Source organism: Macaca fascicularis, chromosome 1, assembly GCF_037993035.2.
Source record: "Macaca fascicularis isolate 582-1 chromosome 1, T2T-MFA8v1.1".
NCBI classification, from domain to species: domain Eukaryota; kingdom Metazoa; phylum Chordata; class Mammalia; order Primates; family Cercopithecidae; genus Macaca; species Macaca fascicularis.
In genome coordinates, this window is record NC_088375.1 from 59,860,768 (window position 1) to 59,887,136 (window position 26,369).

At 52.4% G+C, this 26,369-nt stretch overlaps 1 protein-coding gene and 2 long non-coding RNA genes across 5 annotated transcripts in view; 2 read left to right on the forward strand and 1 right to left on the reverse strand.

The window, feature by feature from the left end:
* LOC135969500 (uncharacterized) overlaps positions 1 to 15,745 on the forward strand; it is a 37,190-nt gene extending 21,445 nt beyond the window's left edge. Inside the window, exons 3-4 of one of the 2 annotated variants that reach the window (XR_010584763.1) lie at positions 9,920 to 9,994; positions 11,207 to 15,745. This is a non-coding gene — a long non-coding RNA (uncharacterized lncRNA). Of the gene's footprint in view, positions 1 to 9,919 lie in introns of both variants that reach the window. The other variant, XR_010584762.1, reaches the window with a different exon arrangement.
* The window catches only part of LOC135969503 (uncharacterized), a 34,245-nt gene extending 17,707 nt beyond the window's left edge, over positions 1 to 16,538 (reverse strand). For both annotated transcript variants that reach the window (XR_012431350.1, XR_010584768.2), the window contains exons 1-2: positions 15,754 to 16,538; positions 4,425 to 4,496 (exon numbers count right to left, since the gene is read on the reverse strand). This is a non-coding gene — a long non-coding RNA (uncharacterized lncRNA). The remainder of the gene's footprint in view (positions 1 to 4,424; positions 4,497 to 15,753) is intronic.
* A 2,525-nt stretch (positions 16,539 to 19,063) lies between these two features.
* On the forward strand, positions 19,064 to 25,734 carry GPR37L1 (G protein-coupled receptor 37 like 1). The gene is made up of 2 exons (XM_045394947.2): positions 19,064 to 19,740; positions 23,942 to 25,734. The coding sequence occupies exons 1-2, from the start codon at positions 19,111 to 19,113 to the stop codon at positions 24,755 to 24,757; spliced, it is 1,446 nt and encodes a 481-aa protein (XP_045250882.1). The 5' UTR covers positions 19,064 to 19,110; the 3' UTR covers positions 24,758 to 25,734.
* Positions 25,735 to 26,369: the final 635 nt, after the last annotated feature.

Sequence of the window (26,369 nt, forward strand, 5' to 3'; positions counted from 1 at the left end):
GAAAAAACCTGCCTGTGTAGAGGCACGGACAGAAGAAGGTGCATTTGTTTTGGAGTAACTGGAAAGCTCCTGTCTCTTTCTGTTCTTCCTCTTAATCCCATCCTGAGCCCTCTACTTCTGGAAGAGGAGCCCATCACTTCCATTTGTCACTTTGGTGAAAGGGGTGCTTGCTTCCTCACCGGTCTTCAGAAAAGTTTGTTGAATAGATAGATAAAGCCAAGAAGTGCCCTACACTCTCCTTCCGTGATGTAAGTGCAAAGTTTCGAAACTTGGTTTATTATTACTATAAGAGTTCTTTTCTTTCTTTCTTTCTTTTTTTTTTGGGACGGAGTTTCACTCTTGTTGCCTAGGCTAGAGTGCAATGGCATGATCTTGGCTCACTGCAGCCTCTGCCTCCTGGGTTCAAGCGATTCTTCTGCCTCAGCCTCCCGACTAGCGGGGATTACAGGCATGTGCAATCACGCCCGGCTAATTTAGTATTTTTAGTAAAGACGGGTTTCTCCATGTTGGTCAGGCTGGTCTCAAACTCCCGACCTCAGGTGATCTGCCCGCCTTGGCCTCCCAAAGTGCTGGGATTACAGACATGAGCTACAGCCCGGTCTTTTTTTTTTTTTTTTTTTTTTTTTTGAGACAGAGTCTCTCTCTGTCGCCCAGGCTGGAGTGCAGTGGTGCAATCTCGGCTCACTGCAACCTCCGCCTCCTGGGTTCAGGTGATTCTCATGCCTCGGCCTCCCGAGTAGCTGGAATTACAGCTGCATGCCACCATGCCCAGCTAATTTTTGTATTTTTAGTAGAGTCCAGGTGTCACCATGTTGGCCAGGCTGGTCTCAGACTCCTGACCTCAAGCCATCTGCCTGCCTCGGCCTCCCAAAGTGCTGGGATGATGTGTGTGAGCCACCACACCCGGTGGAGTTCTCTTCTATCATATTTATACTTTATCTTTCAAAAATTGAGCCCATATTGCTGCCTGCCAAGCATTGTGCCCGAGTGATGCACAGGTCACTTCATTTAATCTTCACAACAATCCTGTGAGATAGGTAATCTCATACCCGAATTACAGAAGAGGCTCAGTGAGGTCAGAAACTGGCCCAGGTCTCACAGTTGACTAGTGAGGAGCTGAGATTTGCTAGGATGACCTGACACTCTGAATTCTCTAAATTCCACCTTCTTAACCACAATACATGTAGTCAGGGAAGGCCTGGCTTTATTATTCATAAGTTGGCCCTGAGAGCTGACTCAGGCTCCTGTGGCAGCCCCAGGAGTCCTGGGTTTCAAAGGGAGTGGGAGGTGGGCAGCAGAGAGGCCCTCGAGTTTCGATAACCCCTGCACTTAGGTTGCAGGCTACATGGTATGATAGAGACAGACCCAGACCGGAATCCCTCCACCCTCCTCTCTAGGGTGGAGCCCCTTCCAGCAAAGCTGGCCCAGCCCTGTGATGTCACACCACTGGGCAGGGCTTCCAGGGATTGGTGACACCCGGCTGACGTAAGGGAGGTGGAGGAGCCACAGGTCCCTCCTATCCCCAGGGCAGTTCAGGGGCTTGACTGCATTTTAGCAATGATTGTAATTACAAATTGCTCTCCGAACCACTGGGCAGGAAAAGCTTGCTGAGATTCTGCTTTTGGCTCTGGGATTTGAACCCATAACTGGCTCAGGAGACTTGAAACTACCAACGTGCTTTGTGTCCCCAACAAGTCACTTGTCCTCTCTGGGCCATCTCTAGGGCACAGCCTCCTAATTCAATAAAATGAAGTGATGGCGGGAGAGATTGCCGAGGACTCTTTCATGAAGCCCAGACAGGAGAGCAGGAGGGTCGGGGGAGGGGGGTCCTGAGTTCGCTCTGTCATGGCCCTAATCTGTCCTCCCCCCATTCTTCACTCCCCCTCTTATCCCTGGTGGCCCCAAGTGAGAATGTGACTCATCTGGCTCCAGGCACCCAGTTTCAGCCTCGCCCCGCCCCTGCCCCGGGCATCTCATTTGCTGTTTACCCCCCAGGAGCAGGTGCACCTGGGTCACCCCACCACAGGAGTGAGAGATATAAGGCTCTGGGGCACTGCCTGCCCCCACACCCACAGATGGCCCAAGGCCAGCACAGGGGTTGGAGCTCTCTAGAAAGATGAGGCACTTGGGGAGCATAAAACAGCTCCACGTGGGCCCACCGCCCTGTCCAACTGCTGAGCTCAGCTGGCTGTCTCTCATCTCTTCCCATGGGTTTGTCTTCATTCACCCACTGTCCCCTAGAGCAGCCCAGGACCCCATGCAGAGCTCAGCCAGTCCCAGGAGGGGAGGGCCCCTTGAAGCCAGTCGGGGGCCAGGGGAGCTGGTGCTCACATTGAGGGGGTGTAGAGGGCAGGCCAGGCCCACACATCCTGTGCTAAGAAGAGAGCACAGGGTGTGGAAGGAGGGGTTGGAGTGGGAGACCCATAGCCTGATTCAGTACAGAATGGAAGAGTGAAGTTATGGGGGGACTGAAAGGTTTAGTGACAGATACTGGGATGTGAGTCTGGAAGGCAGCTTTGAGTCATGGCATCTACCCTCCCTTTGTGACCTTGGCCGTGTCCATTGCCCTCTTATCCCCACCTGTACAAGGCAGGCGCCTCAGTGTTCCCATCTGTACAAGGTAGGGGCTCAGTTGGATAAGCCTAGGCTCCTTCTAACCCTTGCACTCTGTGGTTACCCAGGTGGGCATCCCCACCCCAGTGCCCAAACTTCCCCTATCCCCACTAGCTCCTGCATCTCTCCCAGGGAGAAAAAGAAACCCCATTGGGTCATGGAACACGGGAAGGGTTGGCAATTCCTGTGTGAGGCAGCCCAAGGCAACCTCGGAGGCCTCCTGCAGATACCCTGGGGGCCTGCCCCTCCTCTGGCCCAGGATTCAGACCACAGAGCAGACAACAAAGGCAGGCAGGTGGAAAATTCCCTCTGGCTCTCTGCCCAGGCACCCTGGATGGCAACTGTGCCAGGCTGGGCGGGCAAAAGCCGGGAGTCCAGGATACCAACAGGCAGCCTGGCAGCCTCAGGGAGCTGGTAAGGGGCCTGTCAAGGTCTCCCCAGCTCAATTGCCCCCCACTGCTCAGACACAGAAATTGTATTCTACTCAGGTGGACAGACAGGTGGGAGGAGGAGGATGGGGAAATATGTGGTTGTTTGAACTTCTCAGAAGTTGTACCCCTGAGCCAAGAAGATTATGCCAGCTCCTCCCACTCCCCTGAGTTGAGTGGTCCCCGGGACTCTTAATGGCGGACCGGGGGCTGCAGCTAGTTTGGCAGACAGACAGAAAGCAAGTTTTGTCAAGTGTCCCTGTGTCCACTGGGCTCCTGCTGGCTGCTGGTCTCTGCCCTGTGACCTTGGGCAGTGTGTATGCTCCTGCAGGGCTTGCTTTGCCCATCTCTAACCCTGGAATAACTGGGTCCTGCTCCCTGGAAGGGCATGAAGCTACACCCATGTAAGGCCTAGCAGAAGTGGAAAGCCCTGTGTGTATATGTGACTTGAGGCTGGGAGGCAGCCCACTCCCAGAGCCTGCATGTTCAAAGATTCCTTGCATCTGGAAAGCCAAGGCAGGGACCCCTTCTGCCTGCCTCTCTTCTGCTTTCTGCTCAGACCCCCAGAGCTGGTTACCATGGCAACGGTTCCTGCCTATCTCCCCAGAGGCCTTTCACAGAATCCAGAGTTGGTTTCTACAATGTTTGCCCACAAACACTTTCTTGTTGCCAGTCAGTTCGGATGGTACTTCCAGAACTGAGGAAGTACCTTTGTGACTTTGCCAGGTCACGGCCAGCTGGCCCCTGGAATCACTCCCCAATAGGGTGCCATCCATCGGGCTCTGGAGGGCTGAGGAGTCAGGGTGTGGCCAGGTCAAGGTGAACCACCTGCTGCTGGGAAATCTACCCAAAGGGCACGTCCCACTGACCCCCAGTCAGCAGCCTGCGAGCGTCATTGCCTATACAGGGAACATTGTCCGTCTAGGCTGGCAGGAGAAGGCCCTAAAGATAAGGCAGGGCATGAACCCAACTCCATGACAGCCAATTAGCTCCGCTCCAAGAACCCAACCATTGTGACTCACTGACAGCCAATCAGGAGGCCCTGGGCCAGATACTTTTTTCAGCTAGACACACCTGTAACCTGCTAGCCATCTGTTGAACCACACCCCTGCCCCAACCATTCTAGAAAGAAATATAAATCTCTTTTACAGCTGTAAATGGAGAGCTCTGTAACTCTAATATGGAGGGAGATGCACGCTGATCTATACTGAGCTCAGAGACAGACACGAATGCATAAACATGCACCTGCACAGATGAAAATCTACCTACCAGCCCTGCTCCTTCCTGCCTCCGCCAAGGTCACCATCATCTCTATTCTCCTCCACCCTCCCGGGTCAGAAATTGGCAAAAGAGAAAAGGATATTGCACGAGACCTAAATATACCTTTCCAGTGCACAGTGGCAGCTTTCTGTGAACTGTTAGGCCAGCAGTGGTCCAGACATTTTCCCTCGTCCTCTGCAAAAAACAAAAAAAAAAACCAAAAACAAACAAAAACATTGACTGGGCATCATTCGTAGGTTTATCTGGGAATACTAGTGCTTGGAGGGGACTGAGCGTACCCCTAGCAAAGCCCCATTTTATGGATGAGGGCTAGGCCCAGAGGGAGGGTTTCTCCATCCAGAGGAGGGCTCAGTGCTCGTGACTGTTGCCAAGGGCATCTTGCCGAAGTTCCAGGGTCCAGGTCAGATATTGGCCCCATGGTCCCACCCTGGAGGATTTCCTGCAGGGGGGTGCCCCCCAGCTGGCCACAGTGGATCAGGCATGCCCAGAGGAAAACCTGGGAAAGAGGCACTATGCTTGTGTGTCCTCCAACCTTCCTACCCTAGGGCCTGCCCAAGGGCTGGGAGAACAGGGATCTTCTGTCGACTATGAGGGAAAAATGCTAGTTCATAGGCACTAGTTGAACTAGTGCCTATGATTCTGGGGTCTCTGGGATGCCTGGGATCGTGGTAGCATGGCCCACGGTCCTGCAGCAGTTTGAGTCACAGCCACATTACCAGACTGCAGGACAGCAGGCCAAGACCCCCAGCCTGGGGGTTTCAGGGTCTATGAACTAGCACCTAGGTGCTAGTTGAACTAGCATTTCAGTGCTCTATGCCAGAGGGACCTCAATAGAGAGAGATGCAGACAATCCAAACTTGTTTCAGTGTAAACCTCAAATTTTCGAGCCCTCCAGATGCAGGGTGTTCATACTACCCAGTATTGAGCCTCTAGACATGACCTTGACTGAAGGCTGCCACATCTTCAAGCAGAGTCCTGCTAAAAATGATAACAACTGGCCGGGCGCGGTGGCTCAAGCCTGTAATCCCAGCACTTTGGGAGGCCGAGACGGGCGGATCACAAGGTCAGGAGATCGAGACCATCCTGGCTAACATGGTGAAACCCCGTCTCTACTAAAAATACAAAAAACTAGCCGGGCGAGGTGGCGGGCGCCTGTAGTCCCAGCTACTTGGGAGGCTGAGGCAGGAGAATGGCGTAAACCCGGGAGGCGGAGCTTGCAGTGAGCTGAGATCCGGCCACTGCACTCCAGCCTGGGCGACAGAGCGAGACTCTGTCTCAAAAAAAAAAAAAAAAAAAAAAAAAAAATGATAACAACTTAGGCACATTAAGTGCATACTCTGTGTCAGGAATTATGCTAGGCGCTGGGGAGACAGACATGAACTAGGTACCCAGGCCCCTGCAGGTTGTTCTCATGTTGGGTATATAGGGTAGCTTCAGCAAATGGCCTCCCTCAGCCCGCAAGGCCACAGGCCCCAAAACAGGCAAAACACGGCCCCTGCAGACTCACAGGACTTTTGTGCTGGTTTAGACAAGAGAGAAACAGAATGAATCCCAGGAAGATTCAGAGGGGGCAAGATCTGACCCCTACAGCCAAGGACAGCCAGAGGTAGGAGGACTTTTGCCCATGGGTGGAAATCATTCTATTCGTGCATAAATCAAGTCTCACCCAAGATGTTGCGCAGCCAGCTTGACCTTGCCTGTTCTAGGGAATAGAGGCTGGGCTCCGATTCCAGAGCTAAGAACTGGGGTGGGGTCTCTGTGTCTTTTTTTTTTTTTTTTTTTTTTTCAGACAGAGTCTCACTCTGTCACCAGGTTGGAGTGCAGTGGCACAATCTCGGCTCACTGCAAACTTTGCCTCCCGGATTCAAGAGATTCTCCTGCCTCAGCCTCCCAAGTAGCTGGGACTGCAGGCGTGTGCCACCACGCTCAACTAACTTTTGTATTTTTAGTAGAGACAAGGTTTCAACGTGGTGGCCAGGATGGTCTCAATCTCGGCCTCCCAAAGTGCTGGGATTACAGGCATGAGCCATCACACGTGGCCTTGTAGTTTTAGTAGAGATGGCGTTTCACTGTGTTTGTCAGGCTGGTCTCGAACTCCTGACCTCAAGTGATCCACTAGCCTCCGCCTCCCAAAGTGCTGGGATTATAGGTGTGAGCCACCTCGCCTGGCCTCCTGTGTCTCTCTTTATCCTCTTTTGCATACAGGAAATTTCCTCCATCTCTCCCACAGGGAGGTGTGGCCAGGGAGCTTTGCCCCCCTCCCTTTGAGGCACTCTCTGCCTCTTCCCCACCCCCAGTTTGGGGTAATGGCTAAGGGGGACATAAAATAGACTCATCACTCTAGGAGGGGAAGAGGAAACCCTCAAACCCATTCCAGAGTCTCTGGGATGCCTGGGATCGTGACAGCATGGCATGAGGTCCTGCTGCAATCTGAGTCAGAGCCACATTACCAGGCTGCAGGACAGCCCTAGCCTGGGGGTTTCAGGGTCTGCTGCACCCTGTAAGCAGAAGTGCCTGAAGGCATTGGACAGTGCTCCTAGTGGGACTGGGAGAATGAGGCAGGTGTGTGAAGGAGGAGGGAATAGAGGGAGTGAGGAAGGAAACTGACATTCATGAAGAACATGCTTTGTGTCAGGAATGCACCACTCAAGTTACATAATTTAATGTTCAGAGCAATCTTGGAAGTGCAGTGTCCTCAGTTACAGTCAAGAAAACCGAAGTTGGGCCAGGTGTGGTGGTGCTTGCCTGTAATGCCAGCACTTTGGAAGGCTGAGACGGGAGGATGACTTGAGCCTGGGAATTTGAGACCAGCCTGGGCGACACAGCAAGACTCAGTTTCTGCTTTAAAATAACGTAATTGGCTAGGCACGGTGGTTCATGGCTGTAATCCCAGCACTTTGGGAGGCCAAGGCGGGAGGATCACAAGGTCAGGGGATCGAGACCATCCTGGCTAACAGAAGGAGTCTCGCTCTGTCACCCAGGCTGGAGTGCAGCATCACGTTCTCAGCTCACTGTAACCTCCGCCTTCCAGGTTCAAACAATTCTAGTGCCTCAGCCTCCCGAGTAGCTGGAATTACAGGTGCCCGCCACCACGTCCAGCTAATTTTTGTATTTTTAGTAGAGACTATGTTGGCCAGGCTGGTCTTGAACTCCTGATCTTCAGTGATCCGCCCATCTTGGCCTCCCAAAGTGCTGGGATTACAGGCATGAGCCACTGTGCCCAGCCTATTTTAAAATAACTTTATTTAAAAAAAAAAAAAAAAAAAAAAAAAAAACTGAGGTCTGCCGGGCATGGGCCTATAATCCCAGCAGAGGTAGGAGGATGATTTGAGCCCAGGAGTTGGAGGCTGCAGTGAGCTACGATCATGCTACACTGCACTCCAGCCTGGGGGAGAGTGAGTCCCCGTCTCAAAAAACAAAAATCAAAAACTGAGATAAAGACAGGTTAGCCACTCGCAGTGGCTCATGCCTGTAATCCCAGCATTTTGGGAGGCTGAGGCGGGCAGATCATGAGGTCAGGAGTTTGAGACCAGCCTGGTCAACATGGTGAAACCCCGTCTCTACTAAAAATACAAAAATTTGCCGGGCATGGTGGCAAGCGCCTGTAATCCCAGATACTTGGGAGGCTGAGGCAGGAGAATCACTTGAAGCCAGAAGGTAGAGGTTGCAGTGAGCCAAGATCGCACCACTACACTCTAGCCTGGGCGAAAGAGTGAAACTCGGCCTCAAAAAAAAAAAAAAAAAAAGACAGGTTAAGTGATTTGCCCATGGCTACACAGCTGGCAAGTAAGGGGATGTGGATTTCTGTGGATCCAATTCCATGTGTCTGGGATGACCCGTCAACTCCAGAGAAGGGCAGGAAGACGGTGCCGCTCTTAGGCTCAGAGGGACTCGGAGGTAGAAGTTTAACCATCGTTTCCCTCCCCACCCACCCAACCAGCCCCCTGAAAGCTATCCAGGCAGATGCTGCCCAGGGAAGGGTTAACCCTCCTCTTTGGCTCTGCCCTGCATTCTTTTGTGCTGAGCTCTCTGGCAGCTTGTGTCAGGACATCAGGGCAAGAAGGCAGAAAGGACATGGCTAGGGCACCTGGCAATGAATAATCTGTTTGTCGTGGCCTTGCTGCCTTGTGGCTGTGTGGTATGGGGTGGGGATGGTGGCAGTGCCAGGACCTGGGGTCAAGGGCTCGGGGAGGGGGCCAGCTAGCTTGGAGGCAGGACCTGAGACTCCTCTATGTTTAGCACTTGCTCCGTCTCCCAGACAGCCACCTAAACAGGAACTGTGGCAGCTTTCCACATTTGCCCCTGGCTGCAGCCAAACCTATCACAGCTACAGCCTAGGACTTGGATCTCCCCGTAAGATTTCTATCCCATCCCTCTCCACCCGCCCCAGGGCTTCAGAACCAAGTTCTAGACTCCAGAGGGCCCTGCAGCCTGCCCCTCCAGCTGCCAAGGATGAAAATCTGGCACAGGCATCTGTAGGGGACAGCCAAATGCGCCTGGAATCACTGGGGAAGGGAGATGTGAGAGGATGCAGGGTGCCCTGTGGGGTTTCCCAGGCTCCTCCAGCCTCACCCTACTCCTGCCCTGGCTCAACTGCTCAGTCTTGTGATTGCAGGGGCCAGACTCTCCTCCAGCTGAGTGATGCTGGGCTCCACCCAGCAGCTGGCTCTTCCTGGAGTCTTTCCTCCCCACCAGCTCTCTTCCTGCCTGGAACTTCTACGCCACCTCCTTTCTGCCAAACTAACTCTCTCACTTCCACTCAAATCCTGCTCCTGAAGAAACCCCTTCTAGAACTCAGGAAGGCTTCTTTGACTCACCCAAGCCTGTCTGGTTCCCTTGGGCTTTCCTGCCTGCTGCCATCCTCACATACCTCCACCTGTTACTGTGGCCAGTGCCTACTACTTATGTATTTGATGTTATGCCTGCTGACTGTGTCTTACACCTGGATCCTGTGGGTGTGTGTGTGTGTGTGTGTGTGTGTGTGTGTGTGTGTGTGTTCTGTCTCTTCCAGAGGACAGAACCAGAAACAACGGGTGGATTTTCCTTGAGTCACATTTCTGATAAGGGAGCAAGTTCTGCATGATAACAGTCATCTAAACACTGGAATGGGCTATCTTGAAAGTAGTGAGCTGTCAAAGGAGGGGTTAATAACAGATGTTTCTAGGTAGCAATGATGTGTCTGCCACATGAAAGGCTTTCAGTACACATTTGTTAAACAATAACAGCCTGGCTCTCTCTCCTCCCACAGCCAGTATGTGTCTCATAAATACTTGGGTTTTTTTTTTTTTTTTTTTTTTTTCTGATGGGGCAGCCAGTTGGGCCCTGAGAGGCCAGTCTCTGCCTGTAGTTATTCTGATATTGAAAGGTCCTTACTGAGAAACTAACCTAGAGAGCAGTCCTAGTAAGTAGAAGAGGCCCTCTCTCCACGCGTCTCTTGGTGTGGACTTGGAAGAGAGTAGATGTCTATAGAGAGCTCCTAGTACTGGGTGCCAGCTAGGAGATACGATAGGGGGGCTCTGGGATCTGGGAAGTAGGATCAAGCCTTGTCGGCTGGATCCCTCGACTTCTTGTAACTAACTATGCTTGTATCTCTTTAGCATCCTTGAGGATTTCATTGCATCTGAACATTCCAGCCTTGCCTTAGCTGTGCTGTAGGCCAGTGAGGAAAGATGGTGAGATGTGCTTGGAACATTGCATGCGGGGAGCTAGCTGCCATGGCTGGGGAAAGTCACAGCGAGAGGAGGATACCCTCTTCCCCCCGAGGAAAGGGGCATCTTGGGGCAGGAGCAGAAGATGGTTGAAAGACTTTCTACTGACTGTCTTGAAAGTTTTTTTTTTTTTTTTTGAGACAGAGTCTCACTCTGTCACCCAGGCTAGAGTGCAGTGGCACAATCTCAGCTCATTGCAATCTTCTCCTCCCAGGTTCAAGCGATTCTCCTGCCTCAGCCTCCCCAGCAGCTGGGACTACAGGCGCACGCCACCACATCCAGCTAAGTTTTTTTTTTTTTTTTTTTGAGACGGAGTCTGGCTCTGTCGCCCAGGCTGGAGTGCAGGGGCCAGATCTCAGCTCACTGCAAGCTCCGCCTCCCGGGTTTACGCCATTCTCCTGCCTCAGCCTCCCGAGTAGCTGGGACTACAGGCGCCCGCCACCTCGCCCCGCTTTTTTTTTTTGTATTTTTTAGTAGAGACGGGGTTTCACCGTGTTAGCCAGGATGGTCTCAATCTCCTGACCTTGTGATCCGCCCGTCTCGGCCTCCCAAAGTGCTGGGATTACAGGCTTGAGCCACCGCACCCGGCCCCCAGCTAAGTTTTGAATTTTTAGTAGAGATGGGTTTCAACATATCGGTCAGGCTGAACTCCTGACCTCAGGTGATCTGCCCACCTCGGACTCCCAAAGTGCTGGGATTACAGGAGTGAGTCACCTGGACTTGAAAGTTGTTAAATGTTACCTTTGTTGAGGAAGCCAGAAGTTTCCTCCCACTCCCATTAAGGAGATTTTGGCATCTTATAACAAGTAGGATTTTTGAGCAGTTTTTTGTTTCTACTTACCATTTCCTTTTTTTTTTTTTTTTTTTTTTTTTGAGACGGAGTCTCGCTGTGTCTCCCAGGCTGGAGTGCAGTGGCGTGATCTCGGCTCACTGCAAGCTCCGCCTCCCGGGTTCACGCCATTCTCCTGCCTCAGCCTCCCAAGTAGCTGAGACTACAGGCGCCCGCCACCACGCCCGGCTAGTTTTTTGTATTTTTAGTAGAGACGGGGTTTCACCATGTTAGCCAGGATAGTCTCGATCTCCTGACCTCGTGATCCACCCGCCTCGGCCTCCCAAAGTGCTGGGATTACAGGCTTGAGCCACCGCGCCCGGCCTTCCTTTTTTTTTTTTTCCCAGAAACAGGTGTATCAAGCATCTATTGAATGCCAGGCACTGAGGACCAAGATAGGCAGACACAGGACCTGCTCATCAGAGGTTCAGTGACTTCCTGATCTGGGAGCTCCAGGGACACAGGTTTCTCCCCCTGTCCCCTCCTACAAGCATCCTCCCACCTCCACCCCCTACCATTTGAATGCAATGGGAATGCCTAGTATAGTAGTTCTCAAACTCTAGCCTTCATCAGAATCCTGGAGGACTTGCTAGAAAACAACTAGAAGCTGGGCCCACCCTGTTTCTGATCTAGCAGGTCTAGGGTGGGGCTTGAGAATGTGCATTTCAAATAAGTTTCCAGGTGTTTCTGACCCTGATGATCCAATCAAAACCCACTGACTTACAGTGTGTTAGCAGTCCACATTACCTTTTAAAATGCCTTCGCAATGACTGCATTTTATTACCATAGATAGCATGCTTGGGGGGACTTAAGACCCAAGAAATACCCCTTACCTTTTACTGAGGGGAAACTGGAAGGACAGAGAGGTCTCATGATCTTATGACTTCATCACAATTTATAGCTATATTACTTGGAATTTGGCTTTTTCAGTGACTGCCTCGTTCACTTGAATGTGAATTTCTTTTCTTTTCTTTTCTTTTCTTTTTTTTTTTTTTTTTTGAGACGGAGTCTCACTCTGTACCCCAGGCTGGAGTGGAATGGCATGATCTTGGCTCACCGCAACCTCTGCCTCCTGGGTTCAAGTGATTATCCTGCCTCAGCCTCCCGAGTAGCTGGGATAACAGGCATGCACCACCACACCCAGCTAATTTTTAGTAGAGATGGGGTTTCACCATGTTGGTCAGGCTGGTCTCAAACTCCTTACTTCAGGCCTCCCAAAGTGCTAGGATTACAAGCGTGAGCCACTGCGCCCAGCCTCAAATGTTAATTCCTTGTTTATTTATTTTTTTGAGATGGAGTCTCGCTCTGTTGCCAGGCTTTAGTGCAGTGGTGCGATCTCAGCTCACTGCAACCTCCACCTCCCAGGTTCAAGCGATTCTCCTGCCTCAGCCTCCCAAGTAGCTGGGATTACAGGCACCCACCACCACGCCTGGCTAATTTTTGTATTTTTAGTAGAGACGGGATTTCACCATGTTGGCCAGAATGGTCTCAATCTCCTGATCTCGTGATCCACCCGCCTCGGCCTCCCAAACTGCTGGGATTACAGGTGTGAGCCACTGCACCCAGCTTTGAATGTGAATTTCATGAGGGTGGAGGCCATGCTATGTTGTTCACTCTGTTTTCCAAATGTCTAGGACGATGCCTGGCACATAGTAGGTGCGCAACAGATATTTTCAAAATGAGTGACTGACCTATTCCTGAAGTCACAGGGCTAGTTAGTAGCAGAGTTGGGACTCAGTAGCAAGTCTCCTGATTTTTAGAAGCATTTTTTCCCACTAGTGGCCATTCACCTGTTCCCTAGAGCAGGACCCAAGTGCCATTTGGGGCCAGGGGCCCAGAGCTTGGAGGAGAATGACACAGTGAGATCTGGTGGGGTCAGACTGTCTATGCTTCCCCTAGCCTCAGTCCGTGTTCAGTATAGGCCAGATCTATGTTCCTATTCAGAACTGGAACCCGGGCAGGGGAAAGAACTTGTCTCAGAATTTGCCCTCTCTGCTTCTTTGGCTGCCTTCTGCTTGTTCAATTTCCAAATCTGTAAAATGGGTAGATATATAATAATAGTACCCTATCTCATAAGGTTGCTGTGAGAATCAAATGAATTAATTCTAGTCAGTAGCTAACATGTATATAGTGCTTACATATGCCAGATATTATTCTAATGACTTACATAGATGAACTCATTTAATCTTCTTCTTCTTTTTTTTTTTTTTTTTTTTTTTTTGAGACTGAGTCTTTTGCTGTCACCCAGGCTGGTATGCAGTGGCATGATCTAGGCTTGCTGCAACCTCCACCTCCCAGGTTCAAGTGATTCTGCTGCCTCAGTCTCCTGAGTAGCTGGGACTACAGGCACGTGCCACCATGCCCACCTAATTTTTTTCTTTTTTTTTTTGAGACAGAGTCTCGCTCTGTTGCCCAGGCTGGAGTGCGGTGGCATGATCTCAGCTCACTGCAACCTCCACCACCTGGGTTCACACCATTCTCCTGCCTCAGCCTCCCGAGTAGCTGGAACCACAGGCACCCGTCACTACACCCGGCTAATTTTTTGTATTTTTAGTAGAAATGTGTTTTTACCGTGTTAGCCAGGATAGTCTCCCTCTCCTGACCTTGCAATCTGCCTGCCTTGGCCTCCCAAAGTGCTGGGATTACAGGTGTGAGCCACCACGCCCAGGCTTTTTTTTTTTTTTTTATAGATAGTGTCTTGCTGTGTTGCCTAGGCTGGAGTGCAGTGGCTATTCACAGGTGAGATCACAGCACACTACAGTCTTGAACTACTGGCCTTAAGGGATCCTCCTGCCTTAGCCTCTCAAGTAGCTGGAGCTACAGGTGTATGCCACCACGCCTGGCATAATTTCATCTTATTTATTTATTTATTTTGAGGTAGAATCTTGCTCTGTCACCCAGGCTGGAGTGCAGTGGCACAATCATGGCTCCCTGCAGCCTGGATCTCCTGGGCTCAGGTGATCCTCCCACCTCAGTCTCCTAAGTAGCTGGGACTATAGGCATACACCACCATGCCCAGCTAAGTTTTGTATTTTTTGTAGACAGAGTCTTGCCATGTTGCCCAAGCTGGTCTTGTACTCCTGAGCTCAAGCGAGCCTCCTGCCTTGGCCTCCCAAAGGGCTGGGAGGAGACAGCCACCACACCCAGCATTTAATCTTAATCTTCACAACAAGTCTGTTATTATCTTCACATTACAGATGAGGCAACTGAGGGACAGAGGTTACATACTTGACCAAAGTCACATACACAGCTAGTCAATGACAGAGCCAGGAATTAAACCCAGGCAGTCTGATTCCAGAGTGTGCTCTTGGCTGGAGAATGCATGGCACATGGAATCTGCTCAGTACAACACTCGCTCATTTTTTTCATGGGTGGCACTTCCACACCAGCTCAGATACCCTCAGTGCCACCTCAGTGCTTCCCTCCCACCCAGTTCCAACTAAGTACCTTTTCTTTTTTCTTTTTTTTTGAGACGGAATCTTGCTCTGTAGCCCAGGCTGGAGTGTAGTAGCCCAGGCCAGAGTGTAGTGGCACAATCTCGGCTCACTGCAGCCTCTGCCTCCCAGGCTCAAGTGAGTCTTCTGCCTCAGTCTCCTGAGTAGCTGGGATTACAGGCATGCGCCACCATGCCCAGCTAATTTTTGTATTTTTAGTAGAGACGGGGTTTCACCATGTTGGTCAGGCTGGTCTTGAACTCCTGACCTCATGAACCACCCATCTCCGCCTCCCAAAGTGCTGGGATTACAGGCGTGAGCCACCACACCCGGCCCCAGCTAAATACCTTTTCTGTAGCCAGCACTGGGGAAACTCCCAGGGAGAGGAATGGGGAATTCCTGGGATCGTGGAGAGACACTCCCAAGGGCTAGGAAAGCCTTCTGTCTCTGCCTGGCATGCTTCTGAATAGGGGAGATGGCTCCAGCTTGGTCCAGAGAGAGGAATCTTCCTAGAGTAGAACTAGGGGTAGGAGAAAAGTGCTTTTGGGGGACCCATGCTGGGCACCCTCCGGGCGGGTGGAGGGGAAGAGTAGGCACATCCCCCATCCCTTTAGTCTCAGCCCCTGGGAACCCACCCTGTCCCCTATCATCTCTTTTCAGATGGCTTCCTCAGACAGCCATAGAAGGTCTGTGGGCAGGACCTGGGCAGAATGGGATTGGTTAGGATCAGATGGGGTGAAGGTCTGAGGCCGGGCCCTTAACTACCATCACTGGACATTTGGTTCCACCTAGTGGCCTCTGACGTTCCAACCATTCTCACAGAGACAGGCACAAGGGGTGCCCTTTCAGGCATTCAGTGTTTATTGAGCACCTACTCTGTGTGAGGCAAAATGTGAGGTTTGATGGAGGCATGTCCATGAGCATAAAGAGGCTGGGCGTGGTAGCTCACGCCTGTAATCCCAGCAGTTTGGGAGGCTGAGGGGGGTGGATTGCTTGAGCCCAGGAGTTCTAGACCAGCCTGGGTGATATCGGTAGACCCTATCCCTACCAAAAAAAAAAAAAAAAAAAATGGGCATGGTGACATGTGCCTATGGGCCCAGCTACTTGGGAGGCTGAAGTGGGAGGATCAGTTGAGCCCAGGAGGAGTTAAGGCTGCAGTGAGCCTAGATCCTGCCACTGTACTCCAATCTAGGCGACAGAGTGAGACCCTGTCTTTAAAATAAAATAAAATAAAAAAAATAAAATAAGAAGCAGAAGGTCAGGCAGGGTGGTGTGCACCTGTAGTCCTACCTACTCTGGAGGCTGAGGTGGAAGGATTGCTTGATCACAGGAGTTTAACTCTGCAGTGAGTATAATCATGTCACTGTGCTCTAGCCTGGGCAATAGAGCAGGACTTTGTGTTTGATTTTTTTTGTTTTGTTTAAGAGCAGAGAACTAACACTTATTCTGCTCACACATACCAGCCCTGGGCTTGGGTCCATAATGTGTTGACACGTGCCTATGAAGCACTGAGGATCCCACAGCAGAGACAGGACTGCCGAGTGCCTGGCCTGGTCACTTGGCTTCTCTGGACTTCAGTTTCTACTCCTGAAAAATAAGAAGGTTGGTGTAGATTATCTCTAGCATCTCTTCCTATGTTAGAATTCTGTGAAGTCACACAGAGGAGTGGTTAAGAGTTTCAGCTTTGGGCTGGGTGAGGTGGCTCATGCCTGTAATCCCAGAACTTTGGGAAGCTGAGACGGGTACATCGCTCAAGCTCAGGAGTTTGAGATCAGCCTGGGCAACATGGCAAAAAGCCTGTCTCTACTAAAAATACAAAAATTAGCCAGGTGTGGTGGGTGCACACCTGTGGTCCCAACTACTCAGGAGGCTGAGGTGGGAGGATTGTTTGAGCCCGGGAGGCTGAGGTTGCAGTGAGCCAAGATCATGCCACTGCACTCCAGCCTGGGCGACAGAGCCAGACCCTGTCTCAAAAAAAAAAGTTTCAGCTTTGGAGTTGGACAGACCTACATTTGGATCCCAGCTGTCATTCACTAGCTGTGTGTTCTTAGGAAAGTTGCCTTACCTTTCAGAGTCTAGGAGAGTAATATAAAGAGTAAGTGATAATTATAGCAAGCATTGAGCAAAGTGTGGTACTTGGTGAGTGGTGATGCTGCAGATGATAGATGATTCTAGTTATCCAAATCCCCAAATAGCCACACCACAAGGCGGAAGGTGGTAGGCTCCTCTCCTCTCCTCTCCTCTCCCCTCCTCTCCCCTTCCCTCCCCTTCCCTTCCCTCCCCTCCCCTCCCCTCCCCTCCCCTCCCTTCCCCTCCTCTCCCCTCTGCCCACTTTCTCCCTCCCTCCCTTCCGCTCCCCTCCCCTCCCTTCCCTTCCCCTCCCCTCCCCTCTCTTCCCTTCCCCTCTACCCACTTCCTCCCTCCCTCCCTTCCCCTCCCCTCCCCTCCCCTCCTTTCCTTTCCTCCTTCTTTTTTTGATGGAATCTCACTCTGTCGCCCAGGCTGGAGTACACTGGCCACAATCTCAGCTCACTGCAACCTCCACCTCCCGGGTTCAAGTGATTCTTCTGCCTCAGCCTCCTGAGTAGCTAGGATTACAGGTACCTGCCACCACGCCTGGCTAATTTTTTTTTTTTTTTTTTTCTATTTTTAGTAGAGATGGGGTTTCACCATGTTGGTCAGGCTGGTCTTGAACTCCTTACCCTGTGATCTGCCCACCTCAGCCTCCCAAAGTGCTGGGATTACAGGCGTGAGCCACTGTGTCCGGCCTTTTTTTTTTTTTTTTTTTTTTTTTGAGACAGAGTCTTGCTCTGTTGCCCAGGCTGGAGTGCAATGGCACAATCTCAGATCACTGCAACCTCTGCCTCCTGGGTTCAAGTGATTCTGATGCCCTAGCCTCCCGAGTAGCTGGGATTACAGGTGTGCACCACCATGCCTGTCCGATTTTTATATTTTTAGTAGTGATGGGGTTTCACCATGTTGGCTGGGCTGGTGAAGGTGGTAGGTCTCAATGACAGCAGCCTAATGCCATGGGAGTTGGGAGGAGGGAATGATCTGACTCACTCTGGGGCAGGTCTTCCAGTTAGTTCTCCAGTGGATTCTCCTGGGCATCGTGTGGTCTGTCCTCAGAACTGTGCCTCCCTAATGTGGGTGGGTAGATTCACTATCCACTCCATGCTTGAGCTATGCCTCAACCTCTCCCTCCCATGCACAGCCAAAGCCCCTCAAAGCTGCTGGTTTTCCTTGACTCTGGGTTTCTCTCCATCACCCACTGCTTCCCAACAGGTCCCCCGGTCTCTGCATCCTCCTGTTCCAGACTGCTAGGACCCCAGCTGCCCATCAGCGACCCCTCTAGAATAACTTAGTTGAGTCATTGTCTGCTTAACAACCTGTGACATTCTCCATGGCTTATAGGATAAAATCTAAACTCCTTGGCTTGGCATACAAAGTGCTTTACAGTCCAGTTCCTCCTCTGCTGATATGTCCAGGCTCTTTGTCCCAAGGGCCCATGATCTCTCCTCACCTCCCTTGCACTCCAGTCCCCTTGACAGACTTGCTGTCTTGCGGGAACATCACCTGCTTTCACATCACCCAGCCTTTGTGTGTGCTGTGTCTTCTGCCGGGGGCACCCTCCCTTCCCATAGTCTGTCAGGCAAGCTCACAGCCATTTCTTGGGATCCATTCAAATGTCACCTCACTTGGGAGGCCTTCCAGATCCCCCCAGATTTTCTTGGGTTCCCTCAGCATCATGACCCTTGCCTTTCATAGCATCTATCACACTGACTTTACTTACACATCTACTTCCTTCTCTGGACTGAAAGCTCAATGGTGGCAGAGATCCTTTACATTTTTGTATTCTGAGTGTCTTGAACACAACATGTAGTCAGTAAAGACGTGTTATTGCAAATGTCCACGCATCTTGTGTCTGGCTCAGAATATGGTGTTTTAGACTGGGTGCAGTGGCTCACATCTGTAATCCCAACACTTTGGGAGGCCGAGGCAGGTGGATCACCTGAGGTCAGGAGTTTGAGACCAGCCTGGCCAACAGGATGAAACCCTGTCTCTACTAAAAATACAAAAATTAGCCAGGTATGGTGGCGGGCACCTGTAATCCCAGTTACTCAGGAGGCTGAGGCAGGAAAATCACTTGAACCCAGGAGGCAGAGGCTGCAGTGAGCTGAGATTGCACCATTGCACTCCAGCCTGGGCGACCAAAAAAAAAAGAAAAAAATTAGAAATCTCTGGAATCAGATCTGGGTTACGGGCCTTGCTCTGCCTTTTATCAACTATGTGGCAAGTGACTGACCTCTACAAACCTCAGATTTGTGATCTGAGATTAATTGCGGGTTAATTGAGAAACCAGCTGAGTGCTAGGACCTAGGAAGTGTTCCACAAGTGACAGTGATGGTTATTGCTCAGTTTTGAATGGAGGAGCTGCCTTAGAGTCAGGAGACCTGCACCCCAGTTCCCATTCTGCCCCACCTCCCTGTGTCACCCTAGGCAGGCCACATTTCCTTCCTACTCTCAGGGGCCTGAAGCAGGTGCCCTCTTAGGGCCCCACAGCCTGATGTGCTGTAGGGCCTGAGAAGCGGCGTCGTGGAGGACGAGACGTGTGAGGGCAGGAAACAGTGCTGTGTGTCCAGCAGAGGGCCCTGCCCAGCCCATGGCCAGAGGCTGGGAGGGAGGGCAGGCGAGTGTGATGCCAGACGCCTGACTGGAGGCGGATCCAGCCGGCCAGCTGCCTCTCTGGAGCCCAGCTCTTGGGCCCCTGCACTCACCTGCTCTTCCCGGGGTGGCTGCCTCCTGCTCATTCAGCCATGCGGTGGCTGTGGCCCCTGGCTGTCTCTCTTGCTGTGATTTTGGCTGTGGGGCTAAGCAGGGTCTCTGGGGGTGCCCCCCTGCACCTGGGAAGGCACAGAGCCGAGACCCAGGAGCAGCAGAACCGATCCAAGAGGGGCACCGAGGATGAGGAGGCCAAGGGAGTGCAGCAGTATGTGCCTGAGGAGTGGGCGGAGTACCCCCGGCCCATTCATCCTGCTGGACTGCAGCCCACCAAGCCCTTGGTGGCCACCAGCCCTAACCCCGACAAGGATGGGGGCACCCCAGGCAGCGGGCAGGAGCTGAGGGGTAATCTGACGGGGGCACCGGGGCAGAGGCTGCAGATCCAGAACCCCCTGTATCCGGTGACCGAGAGCTCCTACAGTGCCTATGCCATCATGCTCCTGGCGCTGGTGGTATTTGCGGTGGGCATCGTGGGCAACCTGTCGGTCATGTGCATCGTGTGGCACAGCTACTACCTGAAGAGCGCCTGGAACTCTATCCTTGCCAGCCTGGCCCTCTGGGATTTTCTGGTCCTCTTTTTCTGCCTCCCTATTGTCATCTTCAATGAGATCACCAAGCAGAGGCTACTGGGTGACGTTTCTTGTCGGGCCGTGCCCTTCATGGAGGTGAGTGTGTGTTCTGTCTGAGCTCAGTTGAGAGGCTGCAATCCAGGGAAGGGGTTCAAAGTCTCCATCAGGTCCTTGGAAGTGGAATTTGTGGGTGTGCAAAACCTGAGTCTTGGAGCTCTGGCTTGCTTCTCCTCTACCTTGGAGGAGACAAATACGGTATTGGTTTCTGGTTGCTCTCAAGAGAAGTAGGCAGGCCAGGGGGAAAGGCGGGTATGTGGGGTCCCTGGGTTCCAGCCCCAGCCTGATCTCCTGCTTCAGGAGTAACCTCAAGGCAGGTCTCTCCCACTTTCTCCAGACCCTAAGCTGCCCTCTCCCTTCCTCAGCCCTTCTCCCCTGTCCCACCCAAGATTTCTTGCGGTTCTTCTTCTTCCCTCTGTACCCTCTGCGGCTGTCCTGCTCCCACAGCTCCCTTCACCGTCTCCTGCCTCCTGAAGGAGTGCCTGAAGGGAGAGCCCAGTTTCCTTCACACCCGTCTGGATCAGGTCAGCCTCCACTCCACAAGAATACAAGCACCCGAAGCAAAAGACTGCTCTGTTCTTCCCTCCCTGCTGAGATTCTCATTGTTACCATTGTCGTCTCCACCAGCAACTTCCTAGATCCTCTCTGAAAGGGAATACCTGGTTCTGGGCACTGGAGCTAATGGGGGGCTCTAGTCTCAGCTCTACCACTGACATACTGGGCGTCACTGGGCGTCACTGGGCAGGTTGGGAGACCAAGTCTCCCAACCAGGGTGGGTAGACCAGATGGTCCTTCCAGCTGGCCTGTTCTACACTTCTAAAGTATACCACTATGCCCTCACTTCTGGGAATGTCTACGATAAGTCCACGGGTGTCAAAGGGTATGTAGAGCATAGAGAGACAACTTAGAACACTGAAGAAATATACTGATGTGTGCATTTATGCAAAACACAGCAAGGCCACCCTCTCTTTATAAGACAAAATAAGCAGTCTTTCAAATTTGGGCTGCATGGAGTGTAATGGAGTGACTGTGGCCTCCCTGTGAAGCTGCTGTTCCTTCGTGAATGATGCTGCATGACAAGGGAGACTTGCCTGGCCGGAGAAGGGCTCAGGATCAGGCACATGGACACAGGTCCTATTCCAAGGTCTGTCCCCACCTCACCATGTAACAATGATGATGTCATAGTTGGACAGACTCCCTGGGTCTCAGCAGTGGGTACAGTCCTTTCCTGTCCTTCCAACCCAGGGAGACTGACCAACAGTGGTCCAAAGGTACTCCACCCTGAAAGAAGACCCTGTGCTGGGCGCAGTGGCTCACGCCTGTAATCCCAGCACTTTGGGAGGCTGAGGCAGGCGGATTGCTTGAGGTCAGGAGTCCAAGACCAGCCTGGCCAACATGGTGAAATCCTGTCTCTACTAAAAATAAAAAATTAGCCGGGTGTGGTGGCACACGCCTGTAGTCCCAGCTACTTGGGAGACTGAGGCAGGAGAATCGCTTGAACCTGGCAGGCAGAGGTTGCAGTGAGCCGAGATTGCGCAGCCTGGGTGACAGAGTGAGATTCCGTCTCAAAAAAAAAAAAAAAAAAAGAAGACCCTGCAACTGGAGAGAGCCTTTGCATCTTAGTTATCATCTCGTGCTCACAACCCATGTGAGCTGGGCGTGCTTAGACACAGGACTCTGAAATTGAGCAGACTAGATTAGAAACTGGGCTTTTCCCATCACTCTCTGTGTGATTTGGTAAATTACTTTAACTGCCTAAATCTCCATTTCTTCATTGGTAAATTGGGGATAATAATACTAATAACTATCTGGGTGAATTCTTAAGGGATTAAATGGGTGATGTCTATACAGTGCTTAGAATTAAAATCAATAAATGGTGGTTTTTATTTGGGCATGGTATAGAGGAGAAGGGGAAAAGGGCAGACACGTATGACCTCTTGCTTGCATGTGGCTGGTAGGTAAATGAACACCTGGCCCTCCCTGACTGTGGGTCCTGACATATGTAATGTCCTCCTGGGCCAGCCCCTCCACACCTCCTGGAGGATAGAGATGATCCACAGGCTGGTAGAGAGTCCTCCTTCTAGGCTGGGTGGTGGGACGGGTGGAGGGAGACAACACCCTTTTTCTCTTTTTTTGAGACAGAGTCTCACTCTGTCACCCACAACACTCTTTTTCTTTATTTGAGACGGAGTCTCATTCTGTCACCCATGGTGGAATGCTGTGGTGTAATCTCAGCTCATTGCAACCTCCGCCTCCCAGGTTCAAACAGTCCTCCCACCTCAGCCTCCCGAGTAGCTGGTACCACAGGCAGGCAGTACCATGCATGGCTAATTTTTGTAGTTTTGGTAGAGACAAGGTTTCACCATGTTGCCCAGGCTGGTCTCCAACTGCTGAGCTCAAGCAATCTACCTGCCTTGGTCTCCCAAAGTACCGGAATTACAGGCGCAAGCCACTGCGCCTGGAAACACCCTTTTATAGGGAGGATCTCAGGATGACGCTGAGGAAGGAGCAGGAAAAGGCAGCTTGGAATAAAACTTGAGATATTTTTGAGATGTAAAATAGAAGGACAGGGCTGGGCACGGTGGCTCACGCCTGTAATCCCAGCACTTTGGGAGGCCGAGGTGGGTGGATCATGAGGTCAGGAGATCGAGACCATCCTGGCCAACATGGTGAAACCCCGTCTCTACTAAAAGCATAAAAATTAGCTGGGCGTGGTGGCATACGCCTGTAATCCCAGCTACTCGGGAGGCTGAGGCAGGAGAATCACTTGAACCCAGGAGGCGGAGGTTGCAGTGAGCCAAGATTGTGCCGCTGCATTCCAGCCTGGCAACAGAGTGAGACTCTCAAAAAAAAAAAAAAAAAAAAAAAAAAGGAGAGAGAATGGCGGCGTTTCTACCCAAGCTTAAAGGCTGTGCCTCCACAGGCCTGGGCTCCCCTGCCAAGAGACGGGGTTGGGGTTCTCACAAAGGACACTTGGTGACCGTGCTAAAAGCCGGGGATTGTGTTCCCCATCCAGAAGAGAGAAGAATTTGGACAGGAGGGGGATCTGAGCACAATCTCTGAGTGTGGCCGAGCAGCGTCTGACGGTGCGGGAGGGTCCCCTCTTCCTTCCTGCTCTTTGGCACTCTCCTCCCCTGCTGCTCAGGCTGCTTCCTCTTGGCTCACGGGGTGGTTTTCCATGCGCTTGATGAATAGTGTGTGGGCATGGTGGGCACAGGCTGCTCGGAGGGGGGCCACTTCCCCACACAGCCAGGCCCTGGGCTTCTCCAGACAGGGCCAGGAGCAGGACTCTGTGTGTGTGTGTGTGTGTGTGTGTGTGTGTGTGTGTGTGTGCGCGCGCGCGCATGCACACGTAAGCCATGTTCCCCAAGACCATTCATCCCATGCGTGCACATAATGGGGTGTGGGCAGTGGAAGGACCTGCAAAGATCCAGAACTTCTATGTCTTCATCTTGGTTCTTCCTTGGAGATGATTTTCCAAAGTCTGTCAGAGAGCAACAGGGTCTGTGGGAGCCAGGCCATTCATCCCCCAGCCTGAGAGGCAAAGAACAAGGGGGAAGGAGGCAGGTGTGTGTGTAAACCTCAGCCCCACCATTCATCAGCAGTGTAGTCCTGGGCAAGTCACTCTTTCTGCCTGAGCCTGAGCTTTTTCAGCTGTAAGGTGGTTGATTGGGAATGTGATATGTAAAGTTTCTGACCCATAGGAAAAGCTTATTAAATGGAGTTGTTACTATTATTATAATTCATTTTCTTCCTTCTTTCCTTCCTTCCTTCCTTCCTTCCTTCCTTCCTTCCTTCCTTCCTTCCTTCCTTCCTTCCTTCCTTCCTTCTTTCCATAGGGTTTCACTCTGTCACCTAGGCTGGAGTGCAGTGATGTGATCTTGGCTCACTGCAGCCTCAGCCTTCTAGGCTCAAACCGTCCTCCTAACCTCAGCCTCCCGAGTAGTTGGGACCACAGGTGTGCCTCACCATGACGGGCTAATTTTTGTATTTTTAGTAGAGACTGGGTTCCATCATGTTGCCCAGGCTGGCCTCGAACTCCTGGGCTCGAGTGATCTGCCTGCCTCGACCTCTCAAAGTGCTGGGATTATAGGTGTGAGCCACTGCGCCAGGCCCATTATTATAATTTCTATGCTTATCACTCCATTCATTGTCTAACTGAGCCAGAAGCCAGGTGTCCTTCCTTGTCCCCATAGGTTTTGACCAAGTGCGTCTCTCTTCCCTCACATCCTGCCCACAGGTTTCCTCTCTGGGAGTCACGACTTTCAGCCTCTGTGCCCTGGGCATTGACCGCTTCCACGTGGCCACCAGCACCCTGCCCAAGGTGAGGCCCATCGAGCGGTGCCAATCTATCCTGGCCAAGCTGGCTGTCATCTGGGTGGGCTCCATGACGCTGGCCGTGCCCGAGCTCTTGCTGTGGCAGCTGGCACAGGAGCCTGCCCCCACCATGGGCACCCTGGACTCGTGCATCATGAAACCCTCAGCCAGCCTGCCCGAGTCCCTGTACTCACTGGTGATGACCTACCAGAACGCCCGCATGTGGTGGTACTTTGGCTGCTACTTCTGCCTGCCCATCCTCTTCACGGTCACCTGCCAGCTGGTGACGTGGCGGGTGCGAGGCCCTCCGGGGAGGAAGTCGGAGTGCAGGGCCAGCAAGCACGAGCAGTGTGAGAGCCAGCTCAACAGCACCGTGGTGGGCCTGACCGTGGTCTACGCCTTCTGCACCCTCCCAGAGAACGTCTGCAACATTGTGGTGGCCTACCTTTCCACCGAGCTGACCCGCCAGACCCTGGACCTCCTGGGCCTCATCAACCAGTTCTCTGCCTTCTTCAAGGGCGCCATCACCCCGGTGCTGCTCCTATGCATCTGCAGGCCGCTGGGCCGGGCTTTCCTGGACTGCTGCTGCTGCTGCTGCTGTGAGGAGTGCGGCGGGGCTTCGGAGGCCTCGGCCGCCAGTGGCTCGGACAACAAGCTCAAGACCGAGGTGTCCTCTTCCATCTACTTCCACAAGCCCAGGGAGTCACCCCCGCTCCTGCCCCTGGGCACACCTTGCTGAGGCTCCAGCAGGGGTGGGGAGGGAGGGAGAGAGGGGCCGCCACCCCCGCCGGTGTCTGCTGTTCTTTCCCCATAGGTCTTGCTTTGCTGCCTGTCTTGCTGTCTAGAGATGGACTTGGTTCCTCTTGTCAAGGTTTGGGAATGTCAAAGCCCACTCCCCACGCAGGGCCTTTCCTGTCCCTTGTGGGGCCTTCCAACCCTGTCCTTTCCACTGGTGGGTGGTGATGCTTCTAGGTCCTTAGAACTGCCCAGAAACTCTGCATCCCAGCAGCTGGGAGCCAGAACTTTGCCTGCCCTCCCTTGGTTGCAGTCTCTCTTCTTGCTCTCTGCCTTGTAACCTGACCATACTTTAGTTGTGCCCTTCCCAGGCATCATCTTCCAACCCCCAACCTGGGGCTCCATCTTGGAATGGGGGCTCCTTGGGGGCTCCAGCTCAATGTGGCTCACCACACTCTTCTTTTTCTTTTCTTTTCTTTTCTTTTTTTTTTTTTTGAGACAGAATCTTGCTCTGTTGCCCAGGCTGGAGTACAGTGGCCTGATGTCAGCTCTCTGCAACCTCTGCCTCCTGGGTTCAAGCGATTCTCCTGCCTCAGCCTCCTGAGTAGCTGGGATTACAGGTGTGCACCACCACACCCGGCTGATATTTGTATTTGTAGAAGAGATGGGGTTTCATCATGTTGGCCAGGCTGGCGTCGAACTCCTGACCTCAAATGATCTGCTTACCTTGGCCTCCCAAAGTGCTGGAATTATAGGTGTGAGCTGCCGCGCCCGGCCTCAATACACTCTTCTCTGGACCGGATCTGTCCCAGCCCTGGATGCCTCCTCCTACTGGTGCCTTCTTTTCTTCCAGAGGATTTCTCTCTCCTTCCTCCTCCTTTCTTTGGGATCCCCTGGTTGCCCTATCCCACTCTCCCTGTTAGGTGCTTTCCCATAGGAGGCCCTTCCTGAGAAACAATAAACTAGGTAGAACTACCCCTACACCCATCCACTTTCTTGTGCCACATTCTGGCAGGGCCCAGATGCACCTGGGCCTTCCTGGCCTGGCAATGCCTAGGGGAATTTCTGCTGACCTGGCCTGGCCTGTGGCTGATGTTCAGAACAGCCCTGTGGCTCTGGGGACTCCAAGGGTTTTATGGCTTTTGAGGGACAGAGAGGATGGAGGGCTCGGGGAGCCGGGAGACCTAAGTCCTCATCCTGGTCTAAACCCCATGCTCCTTGGGAAGTCAAAAGCCTGGAAAATCTCTCTCCTGGAGCCCTCGTCTCTGCTATGCCCTCTCTCCACAAAGCCCCCCTTGGAGGGAGGCCAGTGCTCTTTCCTCTGTGAGCCCCAGGACTTCCCAACCTTTGTCACTCTGAGAGCTGCTCTTGTTCAGTTTCTTAGAATGGACTGTTTTGCCTGTAGACGGCCCAGCTGCCTGCCCCGGCCTGCCCCGGCCCAGCCCCCACTGCACCACCCTTCCCGCCAGAGCTCCCACTGCCCCCAGCAGACGCTTCATGCAGCTCCTCCTGTGGGGTCTTGCCCTTGAAGTCCCACTTCCCCCAGCCCCACCTCTGGGCCCTTCCAGAGGGCACCATTAGCCTTGTGGGTCCCTGGGAAGCTGGCACAGCATCAA